This window comes from Manis javanica, chromosome 8 (genome assembly GCF_040802235.1).
Source record: "Manis javanica isolate MJ-LG chromosome 8, MJ_LKY, whole genome shotgun sequence".
NCBI lineage: Eukaryota > Metazoa > Chordata > Mammalia > Pholidota > Manidae > Manis > Manis javanica.
In genome coordinates, this window is record NC_133163.1 from 38,212,501 (window position 1) to 38,233,884 (window position 21,384).

A 21,384-nucleotide genomic window follows, 5' to 3' on the forward strand; every position below is an offset into this window, starting at 1 on the left:
TTCCACAACTTGTGAAAAAGTGATAGTTAACCTGAAACGTCTTTGGTTTACTCTTCTTTAATATAATATTGAAGGTACCTAGCATATTTTTTATTCTTTAATTCTTCCATATACATGCTTTATGATTGTTTTTATAGTTCTGCTACAGTTTTCTCAAGGGTAAGAGGAGATACACAGTGCTTTCTTGTCCTGTATCTTTATCCTTAAAGATATGTCTCCATTTGGTCTTATGTCATCTACAAATAATTCCTACTCAACTTTTCTGATCTTAATATACTAAGTCTTCTGCTGTAAAAGGATAGCTAGGCTTTTGGGAAACTCACAGCTCAATGGATACGCTAAAACATCAACTTAATAAACTCAGTGGCCATCAGAGAAGCACTTTCATTTGACCTGATGGCAGTTGCAACTTAAATAATGTTTTACTTGAAAAAAGAAGAGTTTTGGCTTTCAGATAAGACTCATCTAGTACAGCCAGGATGGAAAGTACAGTGACTGGCTGAGGCATGTGAACAATTTGTAAAATACTGTGAGAGCTACATGCTACAAAGGCATAGGGCATGTGTCAGGTTCACTATAGCACCTAGCACTATGGAGAATGTCCACGTCTGAGATGAAAGTCTCGGAAGGAGGGGTGGAGTTCACAGTGCCTAAAGCGCAGGACAGCACAGTGCCATCCTCTCTATTCCCCTTGCAATCATGGTGAGGATTCTTTCTCAAACTTTGTGCAGGTGGAAGGCCGAGTATAATATAGCCAAAGGCATTACAAATTCTTCCTTTGTTAAGGAAGGCAAGACCTCCCCCCACAGTTATGCAACATCAGCAAAAACAGGGTCTAAAACAACTGTGCGTCACCCTGGAGCCAGTGAAGGAGAGAAGTGAGAGGATGCTTGGCTGCCTGCTGAATGGCCCGTTTAAAAATTCAACAATGGTCAGAGGGGAAGAGGGAGCACAAGGGCCACTGCCCGGTTTGATGAAACCAGTACTTCTCAGGTCAGTGTAAACTCAGGCCCTGTAAGAAGACATGCTATAAAGCAGATTTCCATCAACCTAGTGCATCATTTATACTCTACAGAATTATTTAAAAAGCATCCTCTTCAGGAAAAATCATGGAAAGAACTGCTCATGCAACAAATTCCAGTGCTTCTTGGATTGCAAATGTCCCTATGAGATGTTAATTATTAGCTAGATAAAACAGGCAACAGCAGCTTTCTCACTGCAGAACCAATGAATTATCTTTCATAACTCCTCTGAAAAGCAACTGCAGATGTAAAAGCTCGAGTGAAAGCCATGTTAAGTGCATTGTGTCTAGACTTTGCCAAGAAAATAAGGGAGTTTAAGTGCACAAAACCAAAAGATATTACTAAACCAGAATCTCAAACCAGTGTGAAAAAATTCAGCCTCATATCTTAATGTATCTTGTCATTAGCATTTTATATTTATGCAATCAGCTTTCTGGTGAATATGGCTATATATTCAAGATGGGCATGTATCCTACATGATGAGTAGTACCAACATAGCAAAATTATAAAGATCAGAAAAGCTTTTCAGGCATTCCTTCCCTTAAAATGTTGCACATTCCTATAACTATATCATAAACAGACTATTAGAAAGCAGATCAAACACACAAGGATATCTTCACCACACCAACAGAAAACCTTTAAAATGAGAGGATGAAGGCAACAGAAAATGAAGTATAGGTGATTATTGGGCACCACAAGACTAGGGGTGCAGCCAAACTTAGGGAACATATGAAGGGGAGAAATCCAGGACTGCCTGTACAATATATGCAGGTTTTTCAAATGTAAATCTTAAAGTGAATACTGCTTTTATGTTACTGCATAAAGGAAAGCATAACAAGGCAGCTCTACTTCCCTTTAAACACAAGCGCGTAAATAGAAGAAGGGATATGAAAAGCCAATTCTCTGTGCTGCTCCTCAATCAATTGCACTCAGTTCTACTCAATGACACAGCCACACTGCCAAGACCACTCAGCAGTTAATGGATATAATGTACAAGCACTCTGAGGTCTTCCAAAGAAAGGTAGGGTAAAAACCCACACGAGCATGGTTTTACTATGTCTTCCCAATACTGAGCACCATCATATATGAAACTCCTACAGCCTGCAAAGATTAAGATATTACTTTCTTTTGCTAATTCAGATTCTTCCATATGAAATCACCTCTTTCAAAAGCTGGAGCTTGAAATTGTAGTAGAGTTATCCTATGCCCTAGTCAAGATAACCATGACACACTGCACTATAAGGAATAAATATGCTCTTCAAGTGTTAAAGCCTGAGTTACAATCTGTCAAAATGTAGAGCTGAGGAGGAGTTATGTGTTTTTAACTATATACATCCATCACTAGCTATCACTCTTCCCACAGACAGTCAAGAAGTCAACAATGAAACATAAAAGTTAAAAATAAGTGACTGAGCAATTAATTGCTCAGAAGAGCTGCACATTAGGCATAATGTAACATATACACACAGTCCTTTACTTTTTTCATTACTGCGAATTGAAACTAACTGAAAATAAGGACTCAGATATAAACAAAAGAAAAATAAATGTGCACTGAAAAAATATGTAAAAATCAGAAGTAAAATTTCATGCTCATAATCATACAAGATCAGTGTTCTGAATGGCATGTGCCCAGAATGCATGGAGTGACTAATATATGCTGCTGTGAATACCATGAAAAATGACAATTATAGGCACTTCAAATGCTCAAAGAAAAAGTTATTTCATACAAGCTGAAACCATTTCTTCATTCACGGTGTTATAATATGTCCACTTCTAAGAGTCAATCAAGTCAGCACTTATTAGAGACTCATTGTATACAATTTACTATGCTCTAATGATAGAAAATACTCCATAAAAAAAGAAAATGGTTTACATGTGGGCATACAATAAAAATATTATAAGATACAGTATATATGTAATATATATATATATATCACTGAATATAGAAAAAGTACGATCTAAAAGGAAAACACGAGATACAGAAAAATCAATAAATCAATCACTTAAATGGGTTTTTGTTTGTTTTATTCCCATTCTATAAGAATTTATTAGATGAGAAAAACAGCATAAAAACCTTGAAAATTACAAGTGGAAATCTTACACATTAAAAGGACAAGAGTTTTTGAACACTTCTTCAGCTTCAAAATGAATCATCTAACCAATCTCATAAGAAAACACAATATATAAGTGAAATAAAGAGAGGTATTTAATGAATATAAATTTGCTTTATAAGTTCAAGTTTCTAATACTTATTTGTTAGGTAAATAAATGAGGGGGTTTTTTGATATAAAGAAACACATGAAATAGGGGATTTTGGGTGATAGTTACATTCTTTTATGAGCCTTGGCATCTGATTCATTTCTGTATTTTGGAGTTTTTTGCACCATATTAAGAAAATTCTGATTCATACACATAAGTGGTTATACATAGCAATATTTAGCAGCTTCCTTTGCAATCTCAGGTTAGTCTTCAAGCAAACAAGGGGAGCAGGAGAAGCTTCATTCTATAGCCTGAACATATTAACACAAATTAGCATCACTGGTCTCAAGTACAAAACATTTTCCATTAAGTACAACGTGACTGTTACGGTCTTTTAAAATTACAATATTTAAACACAGGTCAAACCTTCGAGAAACCCAAAGATCCTCCCCCACCCCCAGAATGTCCTAGGGTGATATGCTTCAATCCCTATCAGAAAGCCTACCTTTAAAAAGCCTCCCGCCATTCACTGACTTAGTGTCAGCAGTCACCAGGGTCGCCAGGGTGGATACACATTCCACAGACGCCTGCTGGGAACCTAGGATTCGAGCAACGTGTGCCATCTGCAGGTCTGCTGGTCTTTGGTCTCCTTCATTTCCTTCCAGCGGTCTCGCTCCTCCTCCTGCTACTGGTTTGGCCCAGAGCAATCCAACCAATCATGTCTTTACGCTTCATAGTACACCTGTTACAGACAGAAATCGTCAACATGACATCAGAGAGCTGAAAGAGGGCCACCTGGAACACAAAGGTCTCTTTATAAACAGGATTAGGCTGCCTACGCATGGACATCTTGCCACGGGACATCTCTTGACCCACAGAACTGAGGAGAAAGAGCTTTCCGTATGCATCTAAGAAAAAACAGTGGAAATGAGGAAACATCAGTGTTTTCTGTTCTGCTTAATTTAGTTGGAGTATTTACATGGGCTGCAAATTTTTCCTTTCAACATGCTGGCCAGCATCCTGAGGCCTGGTACGTGCTGTAGGGCTAACACTACTTACATGAATTGTTAAGGAAGGGGGGTTATTATTACCTTCCAGGCTTAAAGTTTCATGAAGCCCACTGTCAGGCACCTTGCTCATGTTCATTAGAAGCTCTCGGTGTGCAGGGTTGTTCATGTGCCTAGGCATTTACACAGTGGACACATAGGTCTTCATCCACATTTTATTTATGTAACTATATATATATATATATATATATATATATATATCTTTTATTCTATATGTGTTTTTCTTTCCAGTCAAAATACTGTTTGATGCTACATTAAAGAGTCCCTTCTCACTCTCTGCATATTCTTTGGACCATCTCACCCACCCAGTGGCAACTAGCAAACCTGTGTCTCAGGCCTAGACTACTCTCCCAAGAGCAAGATGCAGGCGAGTACCCCATTTCTCCTCATGGACATCCCACACTCATTTCACACCCATCATGTCCCCAACTCTCACTGCTCCAGCTGCCCTCCTCTCTATAAATGGGATCATCATGCACTAAATTATCCAAATTGGAAATCAGGAATATATTTTTGACAAGACTGGCTTCCTCACCCCTTGTCCAGCCAATCAGTCACCAAATTCTGTTGATCCTACTTCCTAAGTAGCTCCCAAACCCACCCATTTCTTTCCATCCCCAATGCCACTGATTTAGCAGTGTGACTGATCACCAACATCTCTCACCTGCTCTACTGCATGTCCCCTCTCTGATCTCCAGCCACTGACTGCCCAGCCCCACAGCCACAGGATCTTTGTGATGTGCAGGTATGGCTGTGTTGCTATTGCCAGTAAACAAAGACTAAAACTTCAATACTTCCTAGTAGTCTCAGGATAATAATTAAATGTCTTGGTCTAGAATACATACACTGACCCTTTTAACCTCCAGTTTCATTGTGCACCAGTTGCCTCTATACCCTGTATTCCCACCACGGTGAACTCCCTTCACGCCTCCAACCCACCCTGCTCTCTTTCTCACTTACAAGTTGTATGAGCTGATATCCCAAAGGATACTAAGCTTCCCATGACTTGTATTCATTAGTTCAATGTGGACACTTTTTTCAGGAATCTTTGCTGACCACCTTTCCTTACCCTGACCAGCCCTGGTTCTGATAGCCCTTCTGTGGGCTCCATCAAAATAGAGTTTTAGTCTCTCTCAGCACTTATCGCCCAGTATTATCATTGCCTTTTTACTCATCTGCAAGACTGTCAGCTCCCCAGTAGCAGAAAGAGGACCTGCCTTACTTACCACTGTGCCTCTGATGCCTGGCCTAGTATTGAACATGTGGTAGACATTCCATAAATATTAAATATGTTGTCATGAATGTTCAAGACTATCCAGAGGTTCAACTCTTTTTCTTTTGGTTGCATGTTTTCAAACTTGCAAAATAAAGCTAAACTCCTAGTTTTAAAATCCCTGCCCTAGAATGCTATATAATGGTGACCAACATATGTTAAATCATTTATAAGAAGGAAAGAAATTATACAAATTTTGCTAATGTAGTCTACTACTTTTGCTAAAATTCCTGAATGGGTAATTACAAATCAATTATCTCCTAAGAAAATCATACTTTTATTAAAATCATTTAATTATCAATTTCTTGACTCTCTCCTAACTAGTTTCTGCCACTTATACATGTCCCACTCTTTAAAAGAATCAAAATGTTAGGGTGTTTCTAGATTTTTATCACTCTGTACATTCTGTTCAAAGCAGCTGAAAGCTGATTAGTGTTTACTGCTCACTTCTCTACCTAACAACCAGTCAAACTTTTAAAACTGTAAACCCAGATCTCTGTAATTTACTGTTCCCTGCAAGAGCTTTGTAAGATGGGAAACAAATTACAACCTGCAGTTTTCTTTCTATGTTGATCTTTTTCTATTCCGGTTTGATGTGTTATTTTATGCACTTATCTGCTGAGAAACACAAGGTGTGAAATTACACTTCAGGTGTGAAAACACTTCTCTGTCTCAGAAACAGGGCTCTCCGCTCTTCAAACTGCTCTACAGAAAAAGCTGTCAGGAAATCGACAATGGGGGAGTGAATTTGCGTTTCCACAGCTGTACAGCTTCATGATTCTTGTAGGAAAAGTTCAGTTCAGTCACCAAACGACTTTGGCAATTCTGCCGCCAGTTATGGCTGTGGGAATTGAGTTAATCTTGCAAACAAAGACCAGCTTCTCTTACAAAGAGCAATTTCAAGCTTTGTCCTGTTCCAAGATCATTTTCTAATTACCAGAAAGGCCATTTACTACCAAACCATCATCTCTGAAGCTGAAGTGTAAGTGTGTGAAAAAAAAAGGGAAAGTAATCATTTTATAAACAGTCCAGTCTGAGGACAGGTGGCCAAAAGAAGGGAGATGTTACAATTGTTCCAGCTCAAAAGGGAACCTTCTATCAGCAGTAATAATGTACTTACTTTTTAGCATGCAGAGCAAAGGCTGTGTCCAGGAAATCCTACTTGTAAGAAATAGGGGGAAGTATGACACAGGTGTTTTGGGGTTCATTGACTTATTCTGATGAGCACCAGTCAAAATGGAAAGAGGAGGGGTCAATAAATATATAACTTAACTGAGTTAACTGAGCTCTTTTAATTCTTTGGCCTTGATAATACTTGCTACAAAACAACCCTGAGCAATATTTCATCTTCTGGAAGTGATCTGGAATGCCACCCAGTGTCCCTCGTAACTCACAAATACTATCTAAAGGCTGAATGGGTCATAATCCCTTCATTGTCCCAGAATCTACTCATCTGACTCAGCCATTTTAATGGCTTTACCAGTCACTTGTCTTTTTTTCCATAAAGGAAGATATGACATGTACCAAGAACGGTAACATTTTACCAGAACACAATCCCCAATTTATAATAGCACAAAAGTCTGTCTTTCAGAACTCAGAAGTCAGTTTTCCAAAGAAACAGCATGATACCACAGCAGTTATTTATATAGCTCAAACAATCACCTGCCCATTTGCAGCAGGTTGTTGTACCAACCAGACTAAATACTCAGTCTCAGATAGGGTGGGGCCACCATGATTCTCTGGGCAAGGGAAAGGAACTTGGTCATTGTATTGCCAACAGATTTCAGCTCCGGGCAAGTTCATTATGGATTCAATGTGACCAAAGAAATGACAGTAGAAAGTTCTTGGGGTGAAATGACAGTAGAAAGTTCTTGGGGTGAAAGGGTTATACCCAACTTTATTTCCAGCATGGCAGGTCAATCACCAGAATCCTGTCCACTCAGAGCAAGTCTGCATGCAGCAAGCCAGTCTCTGCCTCGGGGCTTCTTTGCCGGCACAGACATCTCAGTCTCTGACCTCGGAACTGCCACCACCCCAGCCTCTGCTCTGCTCTCCTGCAGCCTTGCAGCCGTGCCACTGTCTCACCCAGAGCACTGGGCAGAGCTCTTTATATAGATTTAATAATGACATATTGCCCACACCTGTGTAGTGAGCCAGCCAACCAGGGCCAGGTGAGAATCCTGGCCACAGGAACTTTCATTTTATCCACAGTCATTTAACCTCCCTTCCCTTTAAATTAGTAATTAATTACAAAATACTTTAAACATACAAAGCATACATAAGAGAACAGAGAATAATACTACAATACCCAAATACCTACCACACAGACTTGTGATATTTAGCATTTGTCAAGATTACTATTGATCTTTTCACTTTTTGTTTGATTTTTTAGGAAATAAAATACTAAAATGGAAGACCCTTAAGTATCCTTCCTTGATCCTTTTGGGTCTCTTCTCTCACTAAAGGTAATTACTCTCCTAGATTTGGAGTTCATCATTTTCATGTATGTTTTTAGACTTCCATTACATAAGTAGATTTGACAAAGATATCCAAAAAATATATTTGATAAAGATATCCAAACAGTAGTTTGCACATTAAAAAAAGTATTTAACGTTTTACTGTATGTCTTCCAGAAACTTACCTTTTTTCATCCAACATTGCTTTTATATTATCTATCTTGATATATATTGATATATACCTGTGACTCATTTATTTTAACTGCAGTATAGTGTTCCAGTGTATTTCTAAACCAAACTCACTTATTCATTCTCTTAATGGGCATTTAATTGTTTATAATAACCAAGAACTGAAAAATAATTCAGTAAACATTTTTCTATATTTTGCATTGTACCAATATTTGAGAAACTCTTTAGTATATACCTAGGAGTGGATTCTGGTTCTTTATAAATTCTAGATACAAAATGATTTTGTATTCATATCTCCTCTTTGTCTGTGATTTATCCCTTTGCCTTGTTTACAGATGCTGTAAATTTTTGCAGAATCAGATTTATCAGTGTTTTCCTTTACAGTTGATGTATTTGAAAAATTATTTAAGAAATCCTACCCAAACACAATAAGCTCCTATATTTTCTTCTATGAGTCTTAAGAATTTCTTTTTCATGTTTGATCTTTAATCCACCTGAAACTGATCTTTGCATGTGGTGCAAGGTAGGGACCTAATTACTTTTTACATATGGGAAGCATTATTCATCAAGTAGCCTATTTCCTACCAACTGATTTGTAATACAAAGTCTGTCAGATTTGTAAGACCGACTTGAGTCTCTTTCCCTAACCTGATAATGTTTATTAACCTCATTTTATAATATGTCTTGATATCTGCTAGGGAGAATCCTTCTATCATTTTTTTTAAAACTACTTTAGTTATTAAGCTCTTGATTGGTTTAACTGTCTCTTGCATATGAATTTTAGAATCAGCTTGTCAAGTTCTGTTTTTTTAAAAAGCAAAATAAACCAAAACAAAAAAAAACTATGGGGGATTTTGGTTGGGATTGTACTTGATATATAGGTTAATTTGGGAAAAGTTGTTGCTTTCACAATATAGAATATTTTCACCAATGAACATGGTTTATTTATTTTGTTTTCTTTGGTGTCTTTCAAGAAGTTTTGTAATTTTTTTCCATAGTTTTCTTACTCATCTTTCATTAATGGTATCCTTTGGTACTTGAGGTATTTTGTTATTGTTGTAAATAGTGGTATTTTAAAACTCTAACTATTCCTGATATATTAGAAAACAACTGACTTTGTATAAGAAATATTTTAGTAGTTAAAATTTATACATTTCTTAATGAAGACAATCAGGTTTTCTATAAATAATGACAGTTTTGTTTTTTCTTTTCAAGCTTTAAATGTTTTCTTTTTCTTATTATGCTGAATTGTCTTGAGCTTCCAGTCTAATGTTGAATAAGAGTGATGCTAGTGGGAATCCTTATTTTCTTCCTGACTTTAAAGGGATTTCAAGATTATGATGGTTAGTGTAAATTTTCTTAGAATGCCCATTATCAAGTTAAGCAAGTTCCCTTCTGTACCACATATTAGTTGTTAGTCAACACCATTTTCCACCTTTCTAGGCTCTTTCCCCTCAATCTCTTGCCAGTAAGATCCCACTTGGATCCACTAATGGAAACTATTTGTCTGAGATAGAGAAGTAGAGAAAAAGGGGAGTCACAACTCTAAGCCCAGTTGCAGGCATATGCATGGGCATCTGCAGAAGGCACACTAGGGTTTTTGCCCATCATGTCCAAACACTCTTATGACAATCACCCTTTTTGTGTACACACAAAAACTCACACCACATTGGCATCTTTCCTGTGATATCTATACTTCTGGATTTCCAGAAAAGCACCCTCCTGACTTTTACTCCCCAGGCTTCCCAGGCTTAAATCCTATAATAACTTCTGCCTCAAAATATCTACAGTATTTTCTAACCTTCTGACAAAATCTGACTGATAAGAGTAATTGGTAATCCAAACTAGGATGTTCCCATAATAAAAACATTCAGTGGGCACTGCCCTAGAAGCTGGGTGCCAGGTGACGAAGAAACTAATATCAGAGGCTTGACAGTGGAGAGGCACAGTCCATATTCTGTGATGGTAAAATTGCCATCTGCTAGAACTTGGAAGGAAGAGCATATGCCTAATGAGTCTGTTGCTCTAGGGAAACAGATTGAAAAACATCATCTTAGACGTGTGTATTCAGCACTATTGGCTTCATTTTGGGGGTGGGGAGAAACAAAAGGTAAGCTTGGGAAAGAAGTGACCAGTGTAAAAGAAAAAAGGAAAGGAAAAAAGTGAGAATACTGCAATTCTGATCTTTTGTGGTTGCAAAAGCTGACTGCTTCCAGACCTCTATATAGTAAGAGATGGATTTTAAAAGCATCTGAACAACAAATGCCCAGTACACCTTCTCAGGTGAAATATCAAATTAAGGACATAGGCTTCATACTGTATTTGAGTGGCCTGGGCCATGTGACTGAATTCTGAAAAATGGAATATGAGAAATGAGATATACTACTTTCAGTCATGGTTATATTCAACCTCTCCCATCCAAGCAAGAAACATCCGATGCTGTGTCTTCCCCTTCCATGATAACAATGCAGGTCACATTTCTAATATAATGTTATTGCCTCATTGAATGGAGAGAGCCTGCATGCCTTAGTCACGGCTTAGTGGAGAATCACCTGACTCACTTCAGACTGTAATGCAAGGGAAAAATAAACCTTTGCTGTGTTAAACCACCAAGACTGCAGTTTATTTCTTATTGCATCAGTGCCTAGCCTACACCAATACACCTTTTATTATTGATCTGCTAAGAGCTATTTTTATAAATAATGGACAGTGCATTTTATAAACAGCTTCTTTTGTACTTACAGAAACACGCATAATGTTTTCTCACAAATCAGTGAATATGGTGAACTATACTAGCAGATTTGTCTGTTAAATCATTCTTTTATTCCTGAGCTAAGTCCAATTTGTTGCCAATTAGTATTTTTTCTCTTACACATCAGGAGGCGAAGTGGGCCCAATATAAAGTGGGGCATATGTGAAAAGACGTGGGGAGAGGAGGCAGGGAGAGACTAGGAAGAAAAGAGATATTAATCACATCTTTTACATAGAAGTTTTAGTCCCTTTACATTTATTATGATCACTGATACATCTTGGCTTATTTTTATTGTTTTGGCTTGTGCTTTCTATCAATTCTGCATTTTCTATACTTTTAAATATCTTTTCTTTCTGCTTTCTATTGGATTAATTGACTTTGGTTTATCCTAATTTATTCCTTCTATTGGCCTGAAAGTTGAATTAAAATTTTAACACAAACACTGGATTTTATGTCTAAGATTAACCAACATCACTACTCTCCTCTTAAGCAACTTAAGGACCTGATGAGAATTGATTTTCCTCTCTCCTTCCCATCCTTCATATTATTTCTGCCTATAATTTTATTTCCCCCCTTGTTGTTGTTCTCCCAATCTTAGTCATTTTTCCTGTGGTGTCTGTGTTTGCTTTATGTAGTCTATACATGCTTATATTTATCTACATGTTTATTAGCTTTTTGTTCATTAGCATCTTTGCAGTTTGATATTTCTTTCTGAGTTCAGTTTTTCTTCCTGAAATACATCAGTTACTAGCTCTTTCAGCAATAAACCCTTTCAAACTTAGTGGCTAATATCTTTATTTTTCCTTCACTCAAAAAGAATACTAAGTTGAGAGTGTTTTTCTCTCAGGACTTTGATGATATTCCCCCCTTGTTCTCTGGCTTCTGTCATTGCTGTTGGAAATCTGTCTTCAGCCTTACTGTCATTCTCCTGCAGTTAACTGTGTTTGTTTAAACAGCTTTATTGAGATAAAATTCATATATCATGGTAACTATATTTTCTATAACTTTGATACTGTTGTGAGGACTAAACGTGATGGGGGAAGTTAATGTCACGTATGCATATTAAGTGCATATCACATATGCACTCAGTAAGTTAGTGCTGCATATAATAAATCTTCATAATAACTGGCCATAATTCTGAATACACAGTGGCTAATAAATAATTGCTATGTTGAACTGAAAACCGGAACAAAATTTTAAAGGAGGTAGTGTGCCCTATTCCTGTTCATTTTCCTTTAGTCCTTTTGTTCTGGCGCCCCATTTGTAGAGCATATCCCCTGCATCCCACGCGTTCCTCACACTAAGCACGAGGCAGCCTGACTGGCTTTGTTTTCCTTTCCTTTCGTCTCTGCTATTGTGAGTGCCTAACAAGGTTAATAGGCTGCTGCTGTAAGTATTAGCATTTGGGATGTAATTATCACATGTGGCTAATCATGCACATGCTGAGAGGCTGGGGAACATGTTGTTTCTAACTGGAGGGAACATCTCAATGGTAGTTTTTGACGAGGACTATTACATGTGTGTACATACACACATATACACAGTGCAGTAGCCCACTGCCGAAGAAGACATAGTGGAGATGGAGATAGAGAAAGGGAACGTGCCAACAGAAGGGCTAATTTTTTTTAACATAGCACTTGTATGGGTAACATTAGCTTGTTAACCTCATTTAATAGGGAGGGAAATGAGATTCGAGTGGTTAAATCAAATGTGGAGGCCATGCAGTAACTGGGAGACAGGCCCAGGAAAACAACAGAACAGAGCTGCTAAATTGTTTGTGAAGTGCTTTCTCATGAAACCAAATTTGAAAAATAATCAAATGTTTCTAATTCCCGATGATAACTTTCTCAAAAGCATTTTTAAATGTTTATCAGGATTTCAGATGTCCACACACAGTATAAGCTGCTTTTTCCCCTGGAGCATCCGCCATGTACAGATGTGGAGACTCTCCCTTGCCAGCAGATTTGTAAACCAGTTTGTACCATCTTAACAATAACAATGACAACAATATTTTTGAACACTGACCACGGAAAATGAACTATTTCCTTGAAAGTGCCTGAAATGATGCTTGGCACATTGTTACTGACTTGGGCTAAAATCAGTTCATGCTGTTACCTCACTGATGTGTTGTTTTTGAATAGGTTATTTGGGCTAGTTTCAGTAATTTTCAAGTAGCCTATTTTATCTTTCCTAGCCCACCTATGATTGGAAAAGACACAGTGATTTTTACCATAGACATTTTCACCATAAAGCTGAAAGAAAGAAAAAGAGGGGTGAGGAAAGAATTTCTTGAAGTAAAATTATACAGCAGAAACCCATATACCCATTACCTAGATTCTTCAGTTGTTATATTTTGCTCCATTCCTGTCATGGACTGAATGTATGTATCCTCCCCAAATTCATATATTAAAGCCCTGATTCCCAATGTGATGGTATTTGGATGAGAGACCTTTGGGAGGTAACTGGGTCATGAGGGCACCCCTCATGAATGGGATTAGTGTGCTTATAAGAAGAAACATGAGAGAGATGATTTCTCTTCCACATGTGAGGACACAGCAAGGTGTCTGTCTGCAAACCAGAGGGTTCTCACCAGGAATCCAATCAACTGCCACCTTGATCTTGGACCTCCCAGCCTCCAGAACTGTGAGAAATGAATTTCTGTGGTTTAAGCCGCCCAGTCTATGGTATTTTTGTTGTAGCCTGAGCAGAGTTTGCTTTCTCACATATCTATGCATCTATCTGTCCATCAATCCATCTTAACTGTAGTCATCATTGGTCTTCATGCCTAAGCATTTCAGCATGCATTTCATTAACTAGAGTTCAATTTTTTATTATTCTTGTCCATTTTAAGGTAAAGTTCACATAAGGTGAAATGCACGAAACCTAGTAACATTTGTAAATTTTGACAAAGGCAAACATCCATTTAATTCACACTCTTATCAAAATATAGAATATGTCCCCAGAATACTCATGTCCCTGCTCAGTCCATCCTGACATCAATACCAAACCTGAGGCAACCCTCTTCTGTTTTTTTTTTTCCCCAGTATAGATGAGTTTTACCTATTTTAGAACTTGATACAAATGGAATCATGGAGTAGGTATATCAGTATGTTTGGAGGTTCATCCATGTTGTTGAATGCCTCAATTAATTCCATTCCTCTTTTTTTGCTGAATAGTATTCCACTATAGAAAAATATCTTAATTAGTTTTTTAATTCATGAGACATAGGGCTCTTGGTAATTTTTTCCATTATGAATAAAGCTGCTCTGAATGTTCTTGTGCAGGGCTTTTTTTTTTTTTTGGACTTACGGATACATGTTAAAGAATAAACTGCCATATTTAAGTGCATGTTCTTTTTTTGTTGTATAAGAGATTGCCAGGCATTTCTCCAAAGTGGGTGTTCCATTTTACACTTCTCCCACATACTGTTCACATCCTCACCAACATTTGGTGGGATCAGCCTTTTTAGTTTTAGCCATTCTGTGGCATGTCATGGAGACTCATATCCCTAAGAAGGCTTCCACCAGCTCCTGCCCATCAGAGCAAAACTGCCTCTCACAGAACCCTCTCTCTCCCAAGGATTTACCTCAGAAGTTTGGGGAGAGAAGCTTACGTTTTGGTGGCTTTTTTCTTCTAAGACTCCAACTGAGGATAGGAACTTCATCTACTATTTGTCTAGCTCTCCTCTATCTTGCTTGGGAAGAAAAGTTTAAAGCTTCAGAATAGTCATCTGACTGGATCAAATTGACAAGTTCAAAGTTATCTTTTGTTTCATGATATCTTTTGAGGCAAAAGAGTCTCACTTCTAATCTGCAGCCTCTCTGTTTCTAGCAATATTTAGAACCTTCAATATTTTTGAGAAGATAAATTCCCAGTATTCAAGTTCAACCTTTTTTCCTTTGGGCTTCCCTAAGGACCATTCTTCACATGACCCTGTGAAGGTGGGACTGATGGCCCCTCTTTACAGAGGTGGGAACTACACCTGAGCCAAGAGTCTCAAGCCCAGGCTCTCTGACCCTCGCACACACAGGTTCCTGCAGGAGCCTCTCCCCCGGTGGGTGGCTCCCTCCTGGCGGACGCTGAAGCAAGCCTCTGGCCCTCATCCTTTCTCTCTCATTCTCTTCCATGTGGAAACTAAAAGTGTATCGTAAGCTTGCCTGCTAAGTCAAAGCCGGGCTCATGGCATCACAAAGTGAGACAACGAAGAACTCATGCTGTCAACCTCTAAAGCCCTTCAAAGTACCTCAAGGTCCCTTTTAGAATCTCCACAAAGGAACCTTCTATTTTCTCAAGCCCTCCTAATTTAACTGGCTGTTCCTAAAGGATCAGCCTTCTACATAAACAAAAAACTTTTGTCTTCACTGCTGGGCTTCTGGTTTAATGAAGAGCAGCATAGCAACATTGTCTTCTATTACCTTGGTTGCAAAGATACGGCCTGTCAGTTACATTTAAATTAAATCGCAACACTTATGTCTATGAAAAATCATGTAGTAAATGCCAAATTGATTTAAACTTCTGGAATAAAATCAATTTCTTAAGTAGGACTTTTTTCTATTCAATATTAGATTTATTCAATCCTAGGTTTACATATTTGTTCCAAGAATTTCCTCTTTGGTATATTTTCTCTTATATAGAAATGTGTAAAGATACATTAGTACCATCCTTAGCTTTATATATGGTATCCCAACCTGAACTTAGGCATTATTATGACTCCATTTTATAGAGGAGGAAACTGAGATCCAGAAAAGATTAGTAACTCATAGCTAGTATGTGGCAGAGCTTGAATTCACACTTCAGTTGGTCAGCCTCCAGCTGATGCTTTCTTATTCACTACACCATCCTTCTCTCCTGCATTGCCTGCTACCACCCAGCACACAGATTAAAGCTCCCCAGCTTGGACTGGAATAGGTCAGGACTGTGTGGTCCACTTCCCCATCATTCTCTGCAGCTCCACCATGTTCTTCCCAGAAAATTGGTCAGATCTCATTGCATCTCAGGAGGACAGGGCAAAGGGGCTGGCAAAAGCTCTGAAAGCAGTAAATCTAGATCTTTAGTAAATGCAGAGCTAGTTTAAAAAACAAAGCTGCATCTAGCAAAGAGACTCTATCTGCACAATTAATAATCAGCACCTATTATGCATTTTAAATAGCTCTCAACCTGGTCCTGAGCATTGGCAGAGAACACGGCTCGTGCACCTGGCTTCTCCTGTTACCCACAGTGCTCAGCTTTCCTTGCTAACTTGCTCCAGTGGCTCTAACCCCAAGTGACTAACAAGTGACCACCAAACAGAGACTTTGTGAGCTGCAGCACAGTGAAAGACTAAGAGCCCAGATTTGGGGACTGTTCTGACTTTTCTCTACCAGCTCAGCTGGCTTTTCACCTGCTGCTGACCCCATTGACACTCTCAGCCTACTGCATTGCTTCTGGCTGCATCTTTATTTCCGTAAGATCCGGGAGCTTGTGGTGGACAGGCGCACTTGCCCTCCACTCTATCCACTTCTGGTTTACCTTCCTGTACTTGAAAGGCTAGACATTCAACAACATTTTTCAGACTCTCTTGCAGCTAGAATTCTAGATAAAAATTAGGTTCCTCTGATTAGATGTACTTACATGGGATTCAGAAGGTAGAAGTGAGGCAGACACCATCTTCCTGACCCTTTTAAAGCTGTCTTTGCTGACAGGCAAGATCACTACAGGTGAGCTAATTTGTTAGCAGCCTTATTCCAATGCTCAATCTCAGACTTCTTGGGCATTAAGAAGTGATTCAAGCAGTTGGTAGCCACAGCATTTTTATTCTTGCTTCCTGAATCTTTGGACTGCAGCTCTGGGAGTGTGTCTTGGGCCCCTTTCTAGTGGTGATCCCAGAGTGCTGGCTCCCCGGGTAAGTCCAGCCACAGCTTTTCCTCCTCCATTTCTTATACATTCCTTGTATGCTCACTAAGTGTTAGGCACTATGCTAAATGTTTTCCATAAATCATTTTATTTAAAGCCCCAAAATACCTCATGAAGAAGCTACTATTAATATCCCTTTGTCCCAGATGAATCTACTGAGATTCATAAAAGAAAGGTAAATTGTACAGGTTCACAGCAAAGCTAGTGGGTAAGCAGGTGGAGATGGAATTTGATCCCAGATCGGCCTCACCCCAACGCCTATGTTCTCCCTCTTTAAAGGGGCTGGGATCTATTAGCAGATTTTAATTGCCCATACACACTGTGTTCCTGAAAAGACATTATTCTTTTCCTTTTAACAATATACATGTAGTGGCCAGCCAATTCTGCATCAGGATGCATCCAGGTATTGAAGTAGTCTTCAATCTAATTAAACAGAAAGGTACTTTAAAAATCCAGAAGTATCATTTTATAAAAACTTGTCTCAGTCACACCAAGATCATTTTTATTATAAAAGTTAAAGAATTAACATGAAAGCAGACACAGCCTCCTACTTGCCCCTGGAAGAATGAGAGTTGGGGTACAGACATCAACTTACCAGGCACTCCGTTAACAGCGAGGTTTCAGAAATGGCTGCCTTTGATCATTTCCATAGATAATTGCCCAATTGTGGCACCTTACGACAGGCCCACCAACAGCTCTGGCGCCCCTCCATAAGCCAGTGACTGTGTGGGTGAAGCACTGTGACTGTGAGAGACTGCAGATGGGCTGAGCTGAGACTCTCCACTCTGGAGGGGAACAAAACAAAGAATCCATTGGCCCACACTGCACTACTCTCCCTGACAAAAGCCGACGTTGTGTTTGGTGAAATTGTGGCCCAATCTCAATGGCTGCCAAAGATTACTAACAGCGCACTTGGTGTGAATGATAATGGGCCTGTGGAGCGCAGTCATGGATGAGAACCCCTGCATTACTAGCTGACATATTTGTTTCAAGAGTTGTCTCCGTTCAGTATTTCCTAAGATGAAACAGACAAAGATGTTATTACTAGCGTAAATCAAACCCTCTAAGAAACATGGAGAGCTAATAATACATTTAATATAGACCAAATTTCCCTCCTGTGTAATTTGTGCTCAAATGTTTCTATGGAATCCCCATCCACTCCAGGCATGAGCTGTGTTTTTGTTCTCTGCAGCCAGCTTCTTGATGAATGCAGCCATACAGGAGGCATTGTGTCCTCACTAGAAAAGACAGGGCCACTAGCCATCTACTACCGCATAGAACATTTGGCCCCTAGCTCTGCTTTATAGGGTTGTTAAGAGTATGCCAGATGCTACATTTTTCCTCCTAAGGAAATCAAGCACATTGAAAATGAGTACTTTTACAGCTATTTGATAAGGAAGCTGATGCATGGACTATGGATCTCAGAGACCTTGCAGGCACCAGCTGAGCAGGGAAGAGACACACATTGTTATATTTATTCACACACGTGCTTCTCCAGAGCACCTACCTTAATATACTAGACACATTAGGACGAGGAGGATAGAATAGATCAGGATGTTGACTCTCATTCAAGAAGCTCTAGAAGGAATTGGCCGGCCAGCCTCCCAGAGCCACCACCTACACCACCAGAAAGAAGTACATCAGACTTTGTCCAAACCTTTCCTCTCAACCTCTGAAATCATTTCCTATAATCTCTTATCAGGAACCCCAATATATAAATGTATTAAAAGGAATGAAATATTCTTCACTTCTGTAGGAAAGTATCCTGTTTACCAAGCTGTGGACATCTCTGTGGAGCTTAGGACCTTGATGGAATACACTTTGTAAAATATAAGACTAGTTGGTTTTGATAGGTGGCTTAGAGCCCCTGCTATCTGGGTGATGACAGTACAACAATGAAATATCTGCTTGGTTTTGGGTGAGGATCACCTCCTCCCCTGCACTTCTACAGAAGCATCTTCTGTGACAACTATTACTGCTTAGCATGCTATTCCCATCAAATGCTGAATCCTTTTAAATCACTCAGTCTAAGTGCATAGCCCAATGCCTGCATATAATTCTGCTCAACAAATACCTGGTGGATGGAAGAATTTTTACTTACAAAGTCGTTTCACACTGGCTCAGTTTCCCTACTCAGCTCTGTGCTCCCAGCACATAGCACAGGACCAGGCACAGAGAAATGGGTGTGATCACAGCTATTCTCATACTTTATTGTGCAGATTCCTTTTGACCTCCTGTAGTTTCTGTTTTCCATGATTTCAGATATACGTTACTCAAAACTTGAGAAAAAAAGGGGGATTTGAGCAGCAATCAGACAAGATCTGGCTTACATTTTAAAGGGCTCATTTGGGCCCCCATGTTGGGGATGGTCTGTGAGGGGGCAAAGGCAGAAGCAGAGAGACCACAGGGAGGCTGTTTCAGTGATTTGGTAGAGTCACATTCTGGGAGTCTTTTGAAGCAGAGCTGATAGGATTTCAGTGGAAAGGGGAGAAGGCACAAATGACTTAAAAAGATTTTTCAGGAGCAACTAAAGGATGAGACTGCCTTTATCCAAGATGGGAAGACTGCAGATAGGAAGGCAAAAATCAGGATTTTGAATCTGGAGCTACTAATCTTGAGACATGTATCAAAAAGTTAAGTGGCTGGGTCTCCCACCATTGCACTCTGGCCTTTTTGGCCCCTTTCCTCCCCATCAGAACTACACGCTCAGGCCCACCTCCTGTGTCTGCTGGTGCCACTCCCTCTGGCTGGAGTCCTTGTCCTCCACGTGCCACCAGTCTTGATCTCTTGATGCCTTGAGTCTGTGTCTTATCACCAACTCAAAGAAACTTTCTCCAAACCTTCTAACCGAGCAGCAGCCTCTGTCATTCTCCCTCCCCTTGCCTCACTGGTGCGCCACTGCCGCCCTCCTCCCCCAGGCTGTAAGCTCCCTGGGGTGGACACAACCCCCTGCATCCCATTTGGCTGTACAGTAACTGACATATAAGAAGCACTCAGTAAACTTTCCTGAATGGTTGACTGACTGGCCCAGTGGCCCGTGATAGATACCTGATTTTTGCATGTTTTTTTAAAGATGATCATCACACCAGGTGACATGTCACCCATGGCAATTGTGGGTTGCCCATCTAGTAGATAAACAAGGGTGTCATCTTTCCTTGAAACCCCAGGGGGATGCAGAGAATGGGGTACCCAGGAAGAGCTGGTCAGACCCTGTGGAGCTCAGGGCTGCTGTTGAAGCCCACTCAAGCACACCCACTAAGGACCCCACCTTCAACATGCCATCTTTGAGAATCTTCATAATGCATATTGGTGACAGGGCAGGGGAGCTGGTAGGATCACTTAACAGTTAATCGGAAGGCCAAGCCCTCCATTGCACTGCTGCTTTCATTTCCAAAAATGAACAAGGAATACATCCATCAGGTTATAGGGAAGAAGAAAAACCCATTGTACCGTGAAGTACAGATCACGGCTTGTAAGGATGAGGAGAGCCAAATGGAAAATTAAATTAAGGTGTTTGAATTCACAAGCTGAATGTACTAAATTAAAAGCTGACAATCCCAGGTCCTCGAACACACCGCGGCATTAGCAGCACCATTTAACCTACTCACATTGACATTACTTCTTGGCTCGAGAACCAGAGTCACTTTCATTTCCCCTTCTGGTACAGGTGGCTGAGGCAGAACAGCTTCTCCCCCATCATTCTCTCGTGGGTCATCTTGCAGGCAGCGTACAGGCGGAAGCAGGTGGCACAGGCAGCCACGTCTCTGGACTCCAACCTGGTAAAGGTGACCTTCTCCTTGAAGAAGGGGTAGGGTCCTCTCTATATGCTTGTCCTGCCCCTCTGTTTCTTACTGAGCAGCAGCACTACGTGAACTTGCCAGGAGTTGACACCACTTCAGTCTTTATCTGGGAGGCCCTGTGCTCTCACAATGGTTACTGTGAGCTTCTGGCTGGCAGCTCTGTATTCAAAGATGACATCCAGGTCACCACATTTGGAGATGGGCTTCAGGACACTAGATGGCACCTGAAAATTGGCCCAATCCTGTTCCTGTTGCAGACAGAGGAAAGGATTAGGAATGGAAGTGATGATGCCCAATTGCATTTTGGTAAGATGGTACCACACTGTGTTCCTTCAGAACCTCATACTTTTTGAGTGCTACCACATATCCATATACATTAGAAAGGACTGTTTACTAGCTTATCACATTAGATTCTGACTTCTTGTAAGGTACAGTGTCTGGATTATGGTAAGTCTTCATGAATGCCTTTGGAATGAATGAACAAAGCTTATCTATTTTGTGAGGTGTTTTCATATACACTTCTTCAAAAACACAACTGGCCACTATCATTGAAACAAACTGAGACACTAAGTCTAAAATTAGCCAGCTATGCAACTACCAAGAGGTAACTTTTCCTGGATTCTCCACGAGAAATGGCTAAGCCTTGGTAGGTGCTCTACTATGGGCCAGGACATCCTGTGGACAATAATCCAAACAGGGGCCATAGGCAGGTGATCCTTTGGTAGATTTGCTAT

At 39.8% G+C, this 21,384-nt stretch overlaps 1 protein-coding gene across 1 annotated transcript in view; it reads right to left on the reverse strand.

Moving 5' to 3' along the window:
• SYT16 (synaptotagmin 16) overlaps window positions 1–21,384 on the reverse strand; it is a 159,309-nt gene that overhangs the window by 11,778 nt on the left and 126,147 nt on the right. The window contains 5 exon segments of the mRNA XM_073241696.1: window positions 3,727–3,905; window positions 3,908–4,129; window positions 17,446–17,635; window positions 20,459–20,514; window positions 20,517–20,898. Of these exon segments, the coding sequence (XP_073097797.1) occupies window positions 3,820–3,905; window positions 3,908–4,129; window positions 17,446–17,635; window positions 20,459–20,514; window positions 20,517–20,898 (936 nt within the window). The 3' untranslated portion in view covers window positions 3,727–3,819.